Consider the following 21,725-nt stretch of genomic DNA (forward strand, 5'->3'; position numbering starts at 1 on the left):
TTTTATTATACTTTAATCATAAATTTAATGTAAAATATCTATAGGAAATAAGTAGAGAATTATTTAGAGATATTAATTTGGATAAACTATGAAACAGATTTACTATTGCTAACAAGAAATCTAACAGGAATTATATAATTAATAAGGTAGACCTAGCAAAAGAGCTCTTTTTAAATTAAGAAAGTTTTATTATTTATTTAATTTTAACATACTTTAAGCAAATTTTTAGTATTTGTATGGAAATGCATTAAAAAATTTCATTATTTTTGTTTCGTTTTTGTTGTTTTGCTACACATTATATTCAATATTATGATACATAATGTAGGTTTTTAATATTATTTAAAACATAAAACACGACTAATAAAGATATGCATTTGTATTAATAAATAAATTTTTTAATTTATACAGTATTTTATGTCAATGGAAAGCCACATATATCATTTTAACACCTAGAGCCATCATATGCCTAAAATAGTTTGCAGAGCTGATATTTAAATCATCAAGAGAATACTTTTTTCCTGTTCTATCTCAAGGAATGATTAAAAATGTTTTATGAACCCGCTCTCTAAATTTCCATAAGTTGCACAATTTTGTTAGTATTTTTGTTATAGTTATGCTACTATAGTATTGTAATAAAATAAAATATATGTTCAGTTAATTATTTTTTGGAAATGCAATTTTATATAGTTATCAGCATCTCTAAAATTTGAAACTTTAAGGGCTGTTGTATTAATAAATAAATTACTTTCTGTGCCTGTCAGGCCAAGCTCATCCGCCCTGGATACATACTTATTAAATATTCACGAAATAACAGTATTATTTCATTTTCAAATGTCATAATATACATTTAATTACAATTATTCTGGGTTTAAGACTAATTGTCTGGTTCAGACAAAAGAGGGAGGACCAGACTTGCAGATAAAAAAAAGATAAAGAGGAGCAAAAGAACTCATGAATGTTTTTTAAATATTGAAATAACAGGTGTAATTATTATTCAGATTCTTCGCCAAAATAACCAGTTTTCTAAAATAAATGTCTACGAATTCCGAGTGAGCGAGTGACAAAAATTGATAATGCATTCTCGTTGCAAGTTTTCGAAGTCAGAAAATACAAGAATAGTGTTAATGCTGCATCTCAAAAAGTTCTTGTTGAACAGTTGAAATAATGAGGTGCTTTTATGAGGGATAGGAATGAGGGATAAGAATGAGAGTTGAAGCAATGAAATGCGTTAATGAGGGATGAGAATGAGGGTTGAAGTAATGAGGTGCGTTAATGTCTATGTCATTTAAGACTCTCAAGTTTCTGCTTCAGATCTTCAGGTTTTCTAAATCATCATAAATCAGCAAATTTGTTTTGATGAGCAATAGGCCAAAAAGTGTTTCTGTATGCTCATTCAGGTAGCTCTTGGTCATATTTAATCTTTTATTAGCAAATGAAAGAACGTCAAGGGAATATGTGGTTTTTCTTGGCTGAAAAGTGACTATACTTGTCTTATAAGGTATTTATCCCGCCTTCTTAGCGAGCCTTCATGGTGTGGTGGTCTGCACCCTGGGCGCGTATTCCAGAGGTCCACGGTTCGATTCTCGGCGAAGGCGTTGCATATTTTTCATCTTGCCTGCTTCAAAAAAATACCTAATGTCTCTACAGTGGCGCCCAAACTAAGAGGGTCGTGGATGATGATTCTCCACACACAGGATTTGGCAATTGGGCCCCCTAGAAACCCAGTCGCCCTTTAAAAGGGGAAGTATATAAGATATTTCTCCCGCCTTCTTAGCGAGCCTTCGTGGTGTGGTGGTCTGCACGCTGCGCGCGTATTCTAGAGGTCCGCGGTTCGATTCCCGAAGGCGTTGCATAGTTTTCGTCTTGCCTACTTCCAAAAAATCCTAATGTCTCTACAGTCCCTGTTCAAAGAAGGTACAACAGATTCTCACAGTTTTGCTATATATTGGTACCACTTATTGACTAGTGTAAACTAATGAATGTATTATCATAAACGAAAGGATAAGAGTTGATGGATACTAATATAATTTCATTACTGATCCGCTTATCATCTTGCAATGGCAATACCTGCCCAGAATGCAGCTTCTTTGTAGAAATGATTTTGATCGAGAGGGAAAACTTCAAAGAAATAACTTCCAGTTCTTAAAACACTTGCTTTATTTTAATAATAGGCTGAATTTCTTTTCGTTATTCTGTTGAAATGATCTGTCAATTCTGTGTGTGATGTTTGTGTTTGTTTACAACCTTTTCTTGAGTGAACTGGAGCGACCACGAGTATGAAGCCTTAAAAGATATACTCAGTCCAAGTTGTTGCTTGATTTACTGTGCCTACATTTGGATGATAAAATAATGGAAAACTGCGCTTTGCTTTTAATATCAATGAAGATTTCTTGTATCCTTTCACATATTTTCTTTCAATTCTTTCTCACTTCAAATCTTCATATTCATGAAGTAAATTAAATTAACCTTTCAAATTTTTATATCTGGAGATAAGTGGTAACAGAAATCGCCGTTTACCCCCTGCCCATTTCATTAAAACTACACAAACTGTTACTGTGACAAACTGCTAAGTGATTTAATAAGTCTTATTTTGCTAATTTTATTTTTCATTATTTAATTTCTGTAAATGTACTCTAATTTTAAATTTAATTGAAAAGAAATAGTTTTATGTTTTATATTCCGTATAAACAAGGTTATATATTTTCTTTCAGACTCCACGTAAATATTTATTAATTTCATTGCTTTATTTTGCTTGAAGCAGAAATGAACTTGAATGATGAGAAGATATGAGGTAATATTAAACAATTTATTGTTTAGTTTTGCCAAAAAAGCCAAGTTTCGTCTTTAAGTATAAGGCAAAAAATATTTTTAAATGCACGAACATTGTCGAAATAAAATATTTTAACGAAGATGTAAAACTACTTCACTTACATTACCGAAAATAAATAAATAAATAAATACTGTAGCTTATAGAAAAAGGACAACACACTTTACTGGATGACAACACTGGATATTCCGCATATCCGGATACTATCTGTGATCTCTTATATATTTCGAATTCTAGAGAAAATTCTCTAATCTGACTTTTCATAATATATTTTCATTAGAGGTTTCACAGATAGACAAATAAAGAAACTTACCACAGATGTATTCCGGACAGCATTCTCCTACTTGTCGGACAGCCTTACATCCCGGTTTTACGTGGCAGTCCCTCAATACGCAAGAGAAGCCGGGTGGTCGACACGTACACCTCTCACAATGGTCATCAGCGGGTACCGGGTCGCCTCTTTGGTACACTTTATCGTCTACGATGCATACTATACATAATGTACAAGAAAAGTAAATGAATATGTTAATTAAAATTTGAGCTTCAAAGCAGGAAATAATTGAAAAACATCTAATGTAGTGTGCTTATTTACAGTTTGTAGGCTTGAGGCACAGTTACTAGGAATTAAGCTTGCACGTAGTGTTTTGCCAAAATACGAGAGTTTTTTAAAATTTTATTCCGAAAAGAGTAAAAACAAAAATGCAAATCAAAGTAAAGGCTTTAATGTTTTCAAATTTTAAATACATGCGACCGTTATGCTATTTGGCAGAGCGTTTTTTCATTACACCTATTTCTGTTCGTGTAGCTTGCGCATAAATATATCTAATGCAATGTTTGTTAACCTATTCAATTTATTTTCCTTCCTTTCTTTTCCTGTGAGCCAGAATTTCATCCTTTATTTCTAAGATTTTTTTTACTTCAAGATACATTTCAAATAATATGCAAAACTTAAAACTTTTATTTTGAGTTTTGAACATTATTTGGGTATAATATACAAAGTGTACTATGAAGTTACATATAAATTTACTTACTAAAACTCTGATAATGGTTTGGGAATAACTAATTATTAACTTTTCTTACTAAATTTTTAACTGAATTAATTTTTGAACAAATCATTGAGATAAATTTAATCAACAAACAGACTTTGAAGTAAATATCAATATTTTAAAAATTACATAGATTTGATGAGGTCAGTGAGAAACCTGTGATGGTTTGCGTTTTTGCATCAAATCTGAAATCAAAGGAGAAATGTTTGAAAGAGCAAAATGCAGGTTTTTCGAGCTTCCAAACAATCTTCTTCATTGCTCCGACATAATGCAATAGCGCACAGATATCTTTTTCTGTAACGTTTATATAAGGTGCGCCTAAAAAGGGCAAAACTCTATGATCGATTTCTCATGGAAAACATCTCTTGCTTCTGAAACAGCCCTTAACTCCGAAGATCCATCTTTTTCGGAAGATCTTCGGAGAAACATATGAATATTTTCATATGATCAAACGGATTTCTAATTAAATCTAAAGAATTATCAGAGTTCAACAAGGTACCAACTAAATTTAATAGTTAGGGTGACGTTCAAATGTTGTAATGTCTTTTAAACGGGAAATATTTATTATTTTTCCTTATAATCAAGAACTAATAGCAGTTTGCACACTTAAATACTTTTAACATTATTCTTTTCTTATTTTTTTTAGCTCGCCGATGATAAATTTCAGTTTTTGTTTCCTTCCTAGCATTTAAAGATTTAGTTTATCAGCTGTTAAAAAATGCCAGACAGGTAAGGCGCACGTTCCATTTCTAAATTTCCAGCCAGAAGATCAACTCTATCTAGTCCGGCACTTCGAAACCGAACTCAGCTCATCTTCTTGTTCCAAGATACCAACGATGACGCTTCTTCCTGAAAGCCGCAAAGCATTGAATGGGAAATAAATAGATATTGCCGTACATTCATGCCTGTACGTAATAGCTTATATGTAAGTCGTATGTTTAGAGCATATCTTTAAGACAAAATCCACTATTTCAGTTGATCGGTCGAGAAGTTTTCTTATCTGAAAGGAATTTTAAGGTCAGAGCAGTAATTTATTTCACGCGCAGATAAAGCTTGTTTACATAAGTTTGAAATTCTGACTTCGTCTCCAACATGAGTGGCATCTGCATAGCTCTCAAAGAATTTTTTATTTTGGGCTACAAAAGGTTTTTTTTTTCTTTTTCCAGAGAAACGCGAAACCGTTTTTAAAATATCCGAAGCTTTTTAATGATTTCTATAGGAGAACAAAAGACAGACTTCCTTTTGAGTCGGATAGTACATAAATTAAAACACTAGCAGATAGAAAAACAATTTTGCATCAGTTTGATTTATAAAGCTGAATTGAAGATAAACCGATTGTTAATGATTATCCACTGTTCAACGTGATCCTTGATATAAATGGTCATGTCGTTGATACTTGTTTAAACAGCTCTTTATGATAATTAAAGTTTTTTTTCAATCCATTTCTCAATGCAGTTTTTGTCATTTTGAGTTTTCGAACTATATGTGGCTTTCTAAGCTTTGGTATCTTAAATGCTTCAACAACTCCTTTCGATTCGGAGAATATTAAATCCAATTTCAACTTCTTAAATGAATTCCAAAATATAATGCTTAAAAGTTGTTGGATTTTTGTTAGGGGGGAGACATTCAGTAAACATTCTTTTAATTCTGTTTACTTAATAGAAACATTCTTTGAAACTTTGCTAAAAATAAACAGACATAACTCTTTCTTCTTCAGAAGTAAAAATTTTGTTCATGAAAAACGAGAAGCCTGTATGTGATTGCTCTAAAAATCAATAAAGTTTTATTGAACAAAACCTAAAGTGTTTTTTCTTAATTTTAAATTTAGGTGTGTTACTCTTTCAAATCAATTCTGTCTTCACATAACAGCAGAATACTTGTGTACAACTAGTAGCAAACAAGCAACAAGTGCTCTGTTATTAAGTTAACGTATTTTTCTCATGCTTTTGTTATGCTTTATATTAATGAACAGCAAGTTTGGAAGCACCTCAAATTCTGCCTAAACACGATAGTTTTCCAAAGATAAGAATAACTTCCTTATGCAATAGTCAAAACTATACTTACGTGTTTCATTTGCTATGTAGGATCTGCCCCTCTGATGATCTGTAAAGAGAATGAAGTAATTAAAAATTAAATAAATACGACGAAAAAGAAGTAGATCGCCATTATATTTAACTTGTAGCAGATTGCGATTACATTTAACATTTAGCTAAATACAATAACTAAATACATAAATAAAAATAAAAAGCAAGTATTTTTCAAGGATATAGCCAATATGAGTGTATAGTACAGGGTTCAAGAACCGAAAAAAAAAATATCTAGATTAGTTATGGCAAATTCAAAGTCTTTCCAGAATGAGAAAATTGACTAGAAAATTTCACATAGCACTTTTCAGGAGGAAAATACCCGTAAATATGACTACTTATGTGTGATATTTTACGCGCTTGCAAATAATGTTGTAGAGTTCCTCACTTTGTAATTCTAAGTTACTGTTGGAAGTGAACAATCTTAAGAACTGATAAGCGAATAATCGCTTGAATTCGTGTGACAGGAGACAATAAGATAGAAGGGTAAACTAGCCCTTTATTATTCCAACTAAAGTTTAGCAAAACTCCGTCTTGGAGTTGTACAATGAAGCCCACATTTGGGCTTGAACTTATCTTAACTAAAGAGATACTGAGAATTAAACTAAACTTATCTTAACTAAAGAGGCATAGCCGAAGCTATCAAAATTCTAACAGAGTTGGCCTCTTAACGCTAATTGACTGCGAAGCTACCAAGGGCCTGAAGTACGGCCGAGCGTGATAATAACTTGCGAGAGAGTAGACTAAAAAGGCGGACGCGTGCAGCCAGAATACCTGGTATCTCTCTCTCTAACACCGAAGAACTTAGCGGTTAAATACCGCCCTTCTTCATTATGTATTCAGACGTGATTCTAAAACTACGTTCTGGCCGGAAGTAGTAAGTTGAAGTTAAGAATCGACAGGAAAGGAACTTTAACTCAAAATTTAACTGTTAATAAAATTAACATATTCCTTACAATGTTACAAAAAAGTCCAAAATTAACAACAAAATCATAATTGAATTCATTTTTGTAGCGTTTGAAGACAGTTGCTCCATTTATGAAGTTAAATTGTCAGGAACATTTGTTTTTTTAATTTGGATGTAAGGAAAATTTGAGAGTTTTGAATGAATGAGAAGGAACAGCATTCTAAGGTATCGTTTCCCAAATATTAAGTGTATGTATACCATTTTATTGCATGTTTTATTATTTCTTTAAAAATTTAATAATCATACTTTTAATAATTATTAATAAAAATTTACATAATTATAAACCGTTCTAGCACCTTCCAGTGGTGCGGGCTTTGACGGCTAGCTTTGCTAACCCTGCGAGTTACGATCGCAAATGGGAGGGGGCTAGCACTGGCCATGAGGTGACTATTTGAAAGAAACAGATTAGAGTAAAATGTTCTTTGTCTTTTACTTAGTTACAAGCGAAAGGTTTCCATAGGATTACAATTGCATTAGAAGTACAGAATTTTTTTTTTAACTCATTAAAGCACAATAAGTATTGTTCCGAATTATGTATGTAGGTAAATAATTTTGGTGCAGTTATGTGTAAAATTATAGTACCTCTTGTATAATGTAACATGAAATGCTTCGAAATGTTGAAGTTATCCATCTACCATTGAGGTAAATAAGTAAATGGCTATCTGGCCAATTAATTATCAAGGTTCCGATGGTTCTGGCAACTAACCGTTTTCGAGAAATTTGCCGAGAAATCGCCAAAAGTCGCCAAATTTGGGCTCCATTTGATGATATTTTGGTTCGATACCTATTTAATGATAGTTGATCTGATCCTCTGTATGTAACTATAACTATATCCTTCCCTATATGTGACTAATTATGTATTTCTTCCTGCAATCGAAAATTGAAGCTGCTTGAAATTTCTAGGCAGGCGGAGGAAAAGTGTATAAGCCGGAGAGAGCATCAGTTCACAGTTTTACATTAGAATTGAGTTTGGAGTGCTGAGATATCTCCGTACGAGCTTCGTTCTATAGATGGGTTTTGAATTGCGTTGTGTTTAACATTCTTAGTAGTTTGGTGTGGTAGCTACTGATTTTGCTCTGTGCGAGTACTTTTGTGAAACGTTCCAGAACTGCAAAGTGTTTCTTTTGGGAAAATAAATTTTATCATCGGTTCTGTGTGCATACACTCCGTTACGGAAACGTACGCACGTAACAGTATTTTACTAACTGCAATATGTTTTAGAGGTTTATATAAAATAATGTATAAAAGTTATATAAAATGTCAATGTTGGCAGAATTCTTGCATTCTCAATTTTGAAACCTTTTAAAATAATCCCTAACTTCTTTTAAGAAATTTAGTATTCTCTGAGCACACAAAAAAGGGATGGTTCTAATATCTCCTATTCTATTGGGCCGATCGGCAAACTTTGATTTGCATTTTTCATGTCTCGAAAGCGCAATTTAGGATATATATTAGATTCATATATAGCATTGTTCTAACTTAGGCATTTTAGTATAAAATAGGACTTTTTCTGAAATGACAAGCCAATGGTTTTCCGTATTTCGCTTCTGCGAGTCAAATTATGCCCAAATATTAAATTTTGTAAAATCTGGTGAGAAACTTACCGAGAAATTAAAAAATTTACCTTGGCGCCCTTTTTTCATTTTCCGCTTCTGGAAATTCTAATTTATGGTTACCTATTGTCCTTTCCGTTTCTTCATTGTGGACGAGTGGAAAAAAAGGTGCATATACATGCATTCTAATAATTTTAACAAAGTGCGTAAAGCATATTTTGCGTTATTATCGCTTATAACAAATATGCCAAATATCAAAATGAGTCAATACAGAAATTCACTTACATCTTGAGAAATTTTGAATAAAAAACTCTAATTTTTTGCAGGCTTGCCCGTAAATACATCCACTTTAAAATGATGGGGAAACTTTTGCAGGTTATAATCAAAAACGTTTTCGAAAAATTTATTAAAATTTCTGAAAATGCAAATTTAAAAAGCAAATCAGAAAGTATCTGCGAATTTTATTTAGATTGAGCCTAAGCTTCGACGGTTGAAGAAAGAATCAAGTAAGTTTAATAGAAAAAGAGATATATAAATGTATACCAAATTCAATTAACACTAATAAGCCAAAACTTCGAGAACTAATTTTATAAAACCTAACCGTGCGGTTTTCACAAAACTCAGCACTTCGGGATAATTTGAGTCGTAGGCTCGAAATATGGAAAAAACACCAGTCTGTCATTTCAGAAAAAGTCTGATTTTGCGTCAGAAAAACCTATGTTAGAACATTGCTATATATAAATCTACTATATATCCTAAGTCGCGCTTTCGAGACGTGAAAAACGCAAGTGAAATTTCGTCAATCGGCCCAGTTGAACGGAGATAAAGAACTCTCCTTTTTTTTTTTTTTTTTTTTTTTTTTTTGTGCAAAGGTGTACGTATAATGCTTATGAATATTGTTACTTTTTTTTTTTTTTTCTGACACCAGTTGTTACGTTATTTTTTCCTTCACGTTCGTACAGGGTTTGTGTGGATTTGGTGTAAATAACGGCGACACTTGATGAAGTATCGAAACACACTTTATTTACCAATATCAATCAGGACAGCTCGAAAACACTTTTACAGTCGTCGAAGATCTACTATAAACACGCTGGAACAATCAGCGACACAGCCTTCACACTGTCAAGCAATAACGGTGGAGGCAGCTTCACTGCAAAGCACCAGACTACATGTTACCGACTCTGCTCGTTCGTTCTCGGAATTCCACGTAATCTCGAGACTCTCCACGCTACAACTCGCGAAGCACTGAACGACACACAGAGCACAGCTCCCGACTCTTCGGTTCAGTCGTTCCCGGAGCTTCCCGGAACACACTCTCTCGATGATGCACTAACCGCGATACAATAAGAAACTCTTCGATGCACTCGACGACCCACTCGACACTCGCTGGCCGGCTGTCAACTCGATCGTCTCCGCACGGACTAACTAGATGAGACACACTATCTCGCACTCTAGACGAGGCACACACTGACTGCGGACCAGCAGGGTTTATATAGCTTTCGGCTTGTGTTCATTTTATGGTAACCCTAAAACTGCTTTGCGGGGTATCTTACCGCGCCTGTACATTTCGTAACAAAATTATATACAGAAATGTAGTTATCATATCCACCTCTTTGACTACCCTACTCAACAAACGCAATGTGAAATTTTAGCCGGAATAGATAGATTTTGTTACCCTTAGCACTGTACGAGAAAGAAAAAAAAAAAAGCGATAATAAAAATTATCTATTTGGTTCCAGTTCCAGGAAATTTGCTAAACAGCAGAACGAATTGTTTAAGCTTGTTAGGAGCAGGGATTCAATATATGATAGTCAATATTTCATTTATATCAATGCAGATTATGAGTTTTTCCGCAAATAGATTGCTACTAAAAATTAAAAAAAAAGTTAATCTTTTAAAGTATTTTGTTTTGAAGCGTAATTAAATAAAATGTCCTAAGTTCAAATTATGGTAGCTCAGATGAAAAAACAAAATTGACATTTCTAAAGTGCGTAATCTGACAGGTCTAAGAACTATAAGAGGGAAACAAAAGTGGTAAAAAATGATTAAGAAAAGAAAGAAAGGTTTATGAAATTAGGAAGGGAAAGAAGTATCCAAGGAAGGAGTAGATTTTGAAAAGAAGAAAATGATGTGCTTTTATGATTAACAAAGAAGTAAAAATACTTACAGTAGCCTTTAATAAGTTAATAATCTTCAGTTTTTCTGTTGAAGTTATATTGTAATTTAATACATTAGTGTTGAGATAATTTATTTTACCTGCAATGAATTAACGTGACGGATCCTATTTTTGTATTTTAAAGCTGGATTTGTAATGTGTTAAAAATAGAAATGGGATGAACCCTAAAAGGTTCTCGAGCCATTTGATTACTTCATATGCGAATAACAAAGACAGAAAAAAGGAAAAAGCTTTTTAATATCAAATTTAATATCAAAAGCTTTAATTAAAACATAATTTCAAATCAGTGTTTAATATAAAATTTAATGCAGCTTTTAAAAATGTACCTATATTTGCAAAGAAGATGCTAATGAAATGTTATAAATGAAGTGCATAGTTAAAATTCTTGAACATTATATGCAATTAAAACTCTCATATCATACTGCCAGAGTCAATATACTGGAAACAAAGCATGAATATTGGTAAATGCACAGGGACTTTACTTCAAAGATGCAATGAAAACCCTTCGATCCGTATACCTTCGCTAGTGGATAGAAGGAACTAGGAAAAGAAAATAAACAATGAGCCCCTGATTCATATTATCTACTGTTAAAACTATCGATCTCGTGAAATCGATTTTTGTGATGATTTAGAATGTTTTTTTTATAAATATGAAACATTTAAGTCGCGGACTGTTAATGCTAAATTAGCGTTTCATTCCGAGCTAGTTTGAGTACTTTAGTTGTTCTGCTGTCGAAATTGGAAATCTAATTAACTTCTCAGGAAAACATTTTCTGATCATTTTCGGGATAATTGAAAGAAACATTAAGATGAATCTTCTGCAGAGTCTCAGTTTGCAGGGAAAAATCAAGAGGTTAGTTTACAGCATAAAAAAAAAATAATTGTTTGCTCTTTAGAATTATTTTACATCCTTATTCTAGAGAATAACAGTTTGATAAATAATGTCTAAGGGATTCCACTAATGACTTGGATTCTAATTTGATTGCAAATATTTCTATACTTTATGAGATCCGTCTTGATGTCTCTAAGTTTAAATGTACAAAACTCTAATTTCTGATACCTCGAATACAAACTTGAAAGATTTTGTGAGTTAAAAATAGAATTCGGATTTCTAAAAGGGTCACATTAGAAGGTATGATCTTCCTCCTTTCTACATGCCTTCGTCGTGCAACGGCAGCACACTCGACCGGTATTCGGAAGGTGCAGGTTAGTGTTCCGGTGAAAGCATTGATAATTTTTTTTTTAATTTAAAAATCCTAATGACTCGAACTAAAGTGGCGTTCGAACTAAAGGTTGCTGGTTGATAATTCTTAACCACCAGGATTTAGCGATTGGGTCCCCTAATTCCCAGTTGTACTTAAAAAGAGGGAGTATATAAGGTATTTTCTCCCACCTTTCTGCATGTCTTCGTGGTGTAACAGTAGCACACGCGGCGCGTATTCGAGAGGTCGAGGTTCGAGTCCAGGCGAGGGCACTGCTCCTTTTTCACATCTCCAGCATCAAAATGACTCTACAGTGAACCTGAACTAAAAAACCTTTGGTGGATGATGATTCTTCATCACCAGGATTTGGCAACTGGCTCCCCTAATCCACAGTCGCCCTATAAAAGGGGGTGTATATAGGTTCAGTTCGAGAGGTCCAGGTTCGAGTACCAGCTAGGGCATTACTCATTTTTCGTGTTTCCTACTTTAAAACTCCTAATGAATCTGCAATATAATGTGCAAGAATGAAAAATAAGATGACTGTTTTAGCTTGTGAATCTCATAATGTAAATGCCTCGTGGTCTAAATGCTGAACAGATGCCATTAAAGAAAACGCAAAATATAGGGACATCTGCTTTTATTATTAAAAACATGGACCTTTCTAATAACACTATACACAAGCCTTCCGACAGCTCCCATGAAGTGGAGCCCCACTTGTGGCCGAGCGGTTAAAGATAGTTAAATACAGATAGTTCGCTTTGGATTCCAACCCATGCAAGCACATGAACTCATGCGAGCTCATGCAAGCTGGCTGCATGTTTGGGTTTTGTTGTTATTCCCATGTGTAACGTGAATACGAGTTAGTTTCTCTTAGAAAGTTATCTACGATGGCATCCCCAAGCTTATGCAAATAACTTTCATGTGTTCGTAACTATATTCAAATAATCTATCAACTCAGCCAAGAAGTGGAATGAAATTTATAGCGCTTTAATTATTGTCCTGATCCATCCCCTTTAGTTGATAACTTTACATGTTTGTCATAATTAGCTAAACAAACATATAAACCTAATCCAACCCACTTTCTATTCATAAATTTTCCAGTGATAGATCCAGTATTTTTTGCGTTGATTCCTCCCAATCATATTTATATCACATATTACTCAGAAGAATATACTTGTATATTTGATGCATATGAATTTCACTTAATTTATATTAAATTTATAAATTGAAGTACATGAATTATCATAATTTTATGGCTGAAAAATGAAATCTGTTGAAGAATTAACATGAAAAGAGTTTTCCTAAACTAAATGAAACAAGCTGATATTAAAAAAAGCAAAAATTATACTTACTTATTTCGTCACCAAAGGTGGAAGACGCCCTTCTGTTGATTACATCTACAAAAAAATAACATAATTAAGAACTGAATTATATTAAAAAATGCTTTTATTAGTTACATATTTAACATGAATTTAAGCGTAATAGTTTAATTCATATTTTTACAAATGAGCAATTTAATCTACTTTAAATGAGTGGGTGGTGTAGATATGTTATGATAAATTCAAAGTATTTCATGCTCTAAAATGATAAAAATAGCGTATCATGAAGCGAATGGTTAGGTATGCTAACTATTTGATTACGCGAATTTGGTGGGACGGATCTAATTCCTAATTCTTCCTGGTTAGTTATTTATTTCAACTGAATGTAAATGTAAATTTCAATCATTAATTATTTTATTTCGACATTAAATTATATTTTTGATCAAAACCTATATGCAATAAATATCTATAAATATTTCACTTTTATTTAAAATATACATAAGTGTTAATGGGCTTCGATAACAATACTCCGGACAATCAATATTCAGATAATCGGAACTACACTATAAATAATATTAAAACACTTTTATTAAATAGTTGATGTATTCTAAAGCAGTATATAAAAATCTTGGGTGAGAATTTAGCATCAAATATGAAAAATTTATATCTCAGTCGAAACCTGCTTCGTGCTCGATTTCTGTTACTCCACTTCTGAAGGAAATTAAGCAATATTGTACTTATATTTTGCGATTTCAAAAGGCAAACTGCACTTCAGAATTTAAGATATAGTATATACCTTCGCTAAAATAAATAAGTTGATGTTTGATGTTTGAAAAAATATTTGAGACCGATTTGTTGGAAAAAATTCCCAAGAAGGAAAAACGTTTTTTTTTAAACATGGCACAAAAATCTTTTGGAAGAGTTCCAGAAATTTTTAGCATTTCATTTTATTAAAATCTTTAGCTTCATTTTTTTCCGATATCTTCTATTGATATTTTAAATTAATCAAATTTAGCTTCCATTCTTACTCCTAGACTTTTATTTCTTTGCTTTTATGCAAAGACATCTGAGGAATATAAGTAACACTAATTGAAAATATATTGTATTAATAAAACAAGAAAGTAATCCGTCATTCACAAATGCAATGTATTAATGACATAACCCATTATACATGTTATAATAATAAATTATGCTTGCTATAATAATAGTCATAATACTAATAATAATACATAACTTATTTGATAATAACAATTGTAATAAAAAAATTCAATCTTAAAATTTAAAATTGCAATCTAACACCTGAAAGCGTTTCCCACTAAAGTATAAAAAAGTTAAGGAAATGCTTCAAAAAATTCAAAAATTTAAAAATCATAATATTACAAAATTTGCAACTCAGAGAAACTGTAGTGTGATCTTAGCATGCAGAATTCAATTCAACCCCTGAAATAATTTTAAGCTAAGCAGTTTACGATTGCCTACAAATTTAGAAATTCCCCCCCCCCCGCCAGAAATTAAAAGTATAAAACACAAAATCATTTATTCATTTTAATTATAGCCACCTTCTCCTTCAATCTTACATTTATTTTAAATATAGGAAAATAATATCATAGGCCTTTTTCTCCATACGTTTTGGCTTCGCCATTTTGACCAGTTTATTTTGAAAATGGCAAAGCCAGAAAGTATGGAGAAGAATGTTTATTACATTAAATCATCATAAATTAATGTCAGGTAAAAATTTGTTCACGTGCTATTAAAGAAAGATATAACTATTTAAGATGCAGGTGCGTATTTATTTCATTAGATTTCTTGGACACGAGGATAGCAATAACTCCTCAACTCACAATACTTTCTTATTTTGCCATGATAACTGATCCATAATCTGAAAACAATAAGCATGCTCATAAGCTTCTTTCGTGGTATTTAACATATTAGTGATAATATAAAAATAATGAATATTACTAACGCGCGATTCAACTTATGAGGAAGAAGAAAAACTAATTTATAAAAAAATGGAAGGGATAACTCCTTGAATCACGGAGAGAGATAGTTAATTCGTCTTTTTTCCAAGACCTATCGTTTCCTTCTGTTTAAAGGTTACGTATTTGGTTATTTGAATATTACAAATACACGAGGGCTATCTGCGTAAGAGGAGGGATGCCTTCATGAAGGACTTTCTAAGGGAAACTCGCTTGTATTTATATTACACATAGGGAAAACAACGAAAACCAACCATACAGTCAGTGCTTTCGCCTGGACTCGAACCAAAACTAGGAAGAACTACCAGTGTTTAGCGGTCTTAACAAAACGGCCACGGTAGGGGCTTAAGAGAAAGGAAGGCGGGAGTACGTTTCTTTATGCAACCTATTTGCCGGTTAGTCATTTAGCAACCTCACCACCTCGTCACTAATTTCACCTTGTTTTTTTATTTATTTTTAAAAATTTTAGCAGTACATATTTAGGGTAAAGAACATAAAATGTATTAAAAAATTTTGGATCGATTATTTTCTTGGTCTCTTAATCCTTCTTTTAACTTCAGTTCTCCAGAAATTGTCAAAAATATTTCTTGAATAAACGAGTCAAAATTTCTTTGAATCTTTTGGTTTCATCGAAATCTACTGTTTTAAATTTTCTGAAATTTTTAATTAAATTTTTATTATTTTAATTAAATCTTTAAAATTTTTAATTACTGTTTTAAATTTTCTGAAAGCCGTACCTCATAAATTTTAACATTTTCATCTCGATTTCTCATCATAGATAACGTATCAGTTATTGTTTTCACCTTTTATTCCATTTATATAACTCAGACCTTTCCAAAAAATAGGACTATATATATACATAAATATATTTATATTTATAAATATAAATTGCTTGCAGTAGAGGGATCTGTGTTAGATGTCTTAAAATGCGTAAGGTTTCTCTATAAAATCAGAGCCATACTAATGTTGAATTTGTTTAAATATAAATACACATTCAGACTGATAAACAACGAAATAAATTCTATCTATAAGCTTTACAAAAGAACTTGTTATGATCTATATTTCCATCTAAGTCAAGATACATTAAGAGATTTTCCGCAAGCAGATTATTGTTAAAAATAGTTGGTTTAATCTGCAAAGTAATGCACTATCTAATACAATGGAATATCAAAAGCTTAAAATATAAATGTATGAAAAAGAAAAATAGAAGACTGGCAAATGAAAGCCGATAATCTGACAGCTCTAAAGATAAGAGGAAAAGAAAAGTGGTAATGAAATTAAAAGCGAAACAAGGAGAAACCTATGAGATTAGAAAGTGAAAGAACTGCCCAAGAGAGGATAACAGAAAAAGATAAAAGTTTTTGGGATTAGTAGAGGATAAAGGATACCCAGAATAACTTTCGACTGATTAAAAATTTATCCTTTTTAACGCTGAAACTATATCATAGTTTTAAAGATGATTTAACTAAAGCTATTTTGAATTAATGCTTATGAAATTAATTTCATTCTTATACTTTAACGCTGGACCTACCAAATAAATAAAAATGAAGAATTTTTTAGGCATAATGAATCTGGGTACACATACACTGCCAATAGTTAACATTAAGCAACAGACTGAGAAACATTTACACTCCGCTAGATAATGCAGAGACTTCATAATATAAAAAGAACATTACAGTAGACACCATTTAATGTGATCTCGATTAATGTTATCATTCGATATTGTTATCGAGTTGCCAAACTCAGTGAATTGATATACGTCTTTCCTCACAAGTCTACGGAAAGTATTTTCTCCTACCTTACCTTAAGTGGTAATAATGCAATTGGAAGCACGTCCGCCTAGTAGTCGAGAATTGCGAACTTCAAGTCTCCGTGTGAACATTACTTATTTGCCTTGTTTTCTGCATCGAAAACCCTAATAACTTCACAAGAGGCGCATGAGCTAAAATGTAATGGATGATTATTCGTCACCACTTTGATTTGGTGATTGGTTTCCGTTTCTCTCCTGTCATCCTTTAAGTAAGGAAGAATGTATGGAATTTTCTCTTTCTTTAGCACTTGCCTCCGTAACGTAACTGGAAGTACGCTTGGTTAACACTGACAAATTGAGAGGCAACTCTCGGTGATTGCCCTCGCTGTCTTCTTGCGTTTCTTACCTCTCTTCCCCCTTAAAAATTTGAATCGATTTACAAGGAGCGACTGAACTAAAATGTATGGAACGATAAAACTGAATCCACTTGCTGGATTTGATGACTGTGTCCTAGGCTCTCCAATCGCCCTTGAAATTCTCTTTAGCAGGTCCCGTCGCGATGTAATTCATGAAACAATTATTCCTTCTAGCAGACAAAATATCCGCAGTTCAGATCCAGGGGTGATGTCCACTTTTAACCGTGGAAATTGACCCTGAAAGGAAAATAATGCACATTCAACCTAAAATTCTCTTTCCGCTTAAAGAAACAGACTCAAATAACCGGACACCTAGCAACATTGACCTGGTTTTTCTCGTCTCTAAGGTATCCATACACATAACTGTGCAGCCCAAACGGTGTAGTGGTTAGGTTGCTAACTGCCATACCGAAGGGCCCGAGTTCGAATCCCGCAGAAGGCATGGATGTTTATAAATGTATGGCTGCACTCTAAAGTCCTCTCGTCTGGTTTGTTGGAATGGGAGAGGGTTGGGAGAACCTAGGAACCGTCCCTCCGGGGTGCTCTCCATCAAAATTGGGGGCGGAACTGAGCCAAATTGCACTGCTACCTGGGAGGTGCTCAAGGCTATTACCAACGACAGGCGTAATCTTGTGGTTCTTGCCACGAGAATTTCGTAGGCTCGGGTTAACTACGTCAGACAAGTCAGCATAAGCTGCAACAAAACACACAACCATCCCCGAATGTCCAATTTTCGAAGTTTGCTTGCACATTTTGGCGATAACTCGATAAATTTGAGTATTAATGGATAACACTTGTTTTCTTTGATAGAGCAGCCGAACAATGGTGAAATACAATTCGCATGAATGTGATCAGGCTTAAAATAAACTATAATTTAAATTAAAATGAAAGAAAATTGTCTTTACATTTTCTACACTGTTTCAACCACGAAATAACCCAACAATGAAATAAAACTCATGCGAATTTTAGATTGATTAAAAATAAACTGTATTTAAACTTAAACTGAAAATAAAAGTCTTTCACATAGATGTACTTAAAAATAAGGCAGGACAATACCTTTCATAATCTGGCTGCAATAGCTTGCATAGTGGATCTTCATTATCACTCTTGCCCAAAAATTCGTTTAATGTAGTATGCGCGTATACTGTCTACGGTATAGAAAGCTTTCCCTGAGAAGTTTGAAGAATTCCAATTTCTTATATTGAAACTGTATATAGTTTAGTGTCTAATATAGTGAGTGAGCAATAAGATCAAGAAATTAAGAGGGCCCGTATAGTCGAATGCACATGAATGCATATAACAATATAATTCCATTACTTCTATAATTCATATTTTAAAAATTACTGCACGAGAATGAGTATTATTGAAGGTGGAAAAAGGGGGAACTGAATAAGAAAAGAAACATAGTATTTCACATTCAAACTTGTATTTAAAGTTTAACTACGATATCTTGTCGACGATTCGATGAATCGATGAAATTATAATTTTTGCAATTAAGTTTTGTTAACCTGAAGCGAACTGGCAGAGCTACTCTGAAAGGCGTATATCCATCCTGTTCTTTTCAATGTACTTATCGTAGCTCGAGATCCTTTTTAGATAGTTTTTCCAACTTAGCAACATATATCAGAAGTGGCCAAACTCTGTTTCAGTAAAAGGATGAGATCTAATTTTAATTTTCTAACCAATTATTTTAAGTTAAGTTACTTTTCTATCAAGCCTCGTTTAGCTTCCTTTCAGAATTTAAATTTTCAGCGCGCGCGATATTCAAAGTAGGTAGAATGAAGGAAGTATTTAAAGGAATGTTTTTGAGGGTAAAATCAGAGCCTGTTCTGCCTGCATCAAGCTGATGTCGCTAACTTTAATTCTCTTGATTAGAACTCTACGGCGTTGTGTTATTCTCGCCATTCGGCATCTTTACGCCGATTTCGGTCAGAACTAGCTTCCGCGCTAGTTTTACTGTGAAGCCGTTAGGCTATACTTAAACTTATAAGGTATTTTGTCCCTTCTTTCTGTATGCCTTCGTGGTGTAACGGTAGCACACTCGGCGCTTATTCAAGAAGTCCAGGTTCGACACCCGGCGAGAGCATTGCGCATTTTTTACGTCTCGCAGCTTCAAAATTTTTCTAATGACTCTACAGTGGCGCCCGAACTAAAAAGGGAGGTTCTTCACTCCCCAGGATTTGGCGAATGAGTCTCTTAATCCCCAGTCACCCTTTAAAAGGGGAAGTTTACAAGGCAATTTCTCCCTTCTTTCTGCATGCCTTCGTGGTGAAAAGGTAACACACTCGGCGCGTATTCGGGAGGTCCAGGCTTGAGTCTCGGGGAGGGGAAACCATGCTCATTTTTCGCGCCTCCAGCATCGAAGTAACCTAATGACTCTACAATTTCATTCATTTTAGTTTATCCATTTTCTTTGATTTAAGCCAAAAGTGTTAGCTTCTGCAAGCATAAGTTGGTGCCGTCTATTAAACTTTATTTGGATTAATAGAAAGGTTCTTTTCAAACTTTTTCTGTCTCTCTGGTAATTATAAGACACAGTGAAAAGTCACCAGCTCTGTTCTGACTGTGCGCTTCCCGAAAGGCCAGATCTTAAAAGAGATACAGAAAGATAGATACCGAAATATCAGTAAGCACTGAAATATCGAATATGAGGTTAAACTAAATCGTCGCAATGCAGCCATTTTCCATACGTGTTAGCTTTTTTTTCATTTCATTAAAAAATAATAATGAGGTGTCATAACACATATTAAACAGAGTCATGACACATATTTTAATAAAATAACTGTAAATTAAAATTCACCGTCTTCCAAGAACAAAATTTAAAAGCTTTACCATTATGTTACTCTTCTTTTTAATAGTGAGCTGAAGACAGAAATATCAAACCAGCTGAATAAAATAATTATTTTTAATACTTATTAAGCAAGGAAATTATTTATGAATCTACCATATTAGTTTTCATTGAGTTAATTGGCCTAGGTGTTTTTCAAAACAAAATCACAAAGAATCACATTTAATAGTTCCGATTCAAGTATATTTCTGTACTTTAGTTTTTTAAACATGATCAAATATATATAAATTCTACTGTATGCTGAGTTATTTCAAATAATAAAATAAGACCAAACGGAGAAAATGCAAGTAGTGCGTTGTGTAGGAATTAGTGTTTTTAAATGATATGCTACATTTTTCAAACGGTCGCCAAATGTAAGGCACTTGAAGACATCGGACTTAGAAAACAGTTAACGTCCGACTATGACGGGCAAAATTTCGAGGTCTTGGATGAATGGGAAGCACTTAATTACTTCTACTTACTTACTGCTTCATTTCCCCTGCTGTGTGAGAGGAAAAAAATTTGGATTAAAGCACACTATTTTCCCTTTCGGCTAATCTTCCACTGGTTGAAAAGGCATCAGACAAGAGTCCCAGTGAGGGCATTACTGATTTTTTTATTTCCTGCTCTGAGAAATGCATAATTTACTTTAAAGTGATGCCACGTATGTGAAACCTGCCATGTTTGTATTTAGTTGTTAAAGGGCTTTGCGTACTCTCTACCAAAGTAAGATGAGAAGTGACATCATCCGGGACAACGAAGCTCATATCGTAATACAAATGTGGTTAAATATTTTCGATTACAAAGTTAATTCAAACGTGGTTAAATATTTTTGTCACAACGTCACATTCTTATCAGAGACTTTTAAGTGTCGGTAGAGTCATTAGGTTATTTTAAAGCAGGAAAGGTGAAAAATGAGAAATGCCCTCGCCGGGACTTGAACATGGATCTCTCAAATACGTGCCGAGTTTGCTATCGGTTACACCACGAAGGCATGCAGAAAGGAGGGCGAAATTACCTTATATTGTCGCCTTTTAAAAGGCGACTGAGGATTAGGGGACCATATCGCCAAATCCTGGTGGCGAAGAATCATCATCCACCACCTTTTAGTTCGGGCGCCACTGTAGAGTCATTAGGAATTTTTTGAAGTGGAAGACGTGAAAAGTGAGCAGTGCCCTCACGGAAACTGGGACCTGGACCTCTCGAATACGCGTCCAGTGGGCTTCCGTTACACCACGAAGGCATGCAGAAAGGAGGGAGAAAATAGCTTACATGTCTTTGATCAAAAACGGATCCCTATCATTTCATATCATTTTTATATGTCAGATGCTTCCCCCTGTGATACCGTTGCTATCGCTGTCAATAAGATAGAGGCAAAGTTTTTAAACAATTTAAGTTGTTCAATCGATGTGACAGGTTATTCTACGATAAATACGAAAGAGATTTCTACTAAAGCTTCCAGGAACGTCAGGATCGTTGGAAGAAAAGCATTTTTCCTTCGGATATTACTTTAATAGTGACTAGATAATAATATTTTACGTTTCAAATAGAACTAAAATAAAACATTTTTCGCCAAATATTT

General features: G+C 33.5%; 1 protein-coding gene across 1 annotated transcript in view; it reads right to left on the bottom strand.

Annotated features, from left to right (window-relative positions):
* Positions 1-21,725, bottom strand: part of LOC118186876 (uncharacterized) — an 81,913-nt gene that overhangs the window by 13,515 nt on the left and 46,673 nt on the right. Inside the window, exons 3-5 of the mRNA XM_035357045.2 lie at positions 13,208-13,252; positions 5,938-5,976; positions 3,141-3,317 (exon numbers count right to left, since the gene is read on the bottom strand). Of these exons, the coding sequence (XP_035212936.2) occupies positions 3,141-3,317; positions 5,938-5,976; positions 13,208-13,252 (261 nt within the window). The remainder of the gene's footprint in view (positions 1-3,140; positions 3,318-5,937; positions 5,977-13,207; positions 13,253-21,725) is intronic.

Source organism: Stegodyphus dumicola, chromosome 5 (genome assembly GCF_044657685.1).
Source record: "Stegodyphus dumicola isolate Sdum_Otavi_A_Nest chromosome 5, ASM4465768v1".
Lineage (NCBI taxonomy): Eukaryota > Metazoa > Arthropoda > Arachnida > Araneae > Eresidae > Stegodyphus > Stegodyphus dumicola.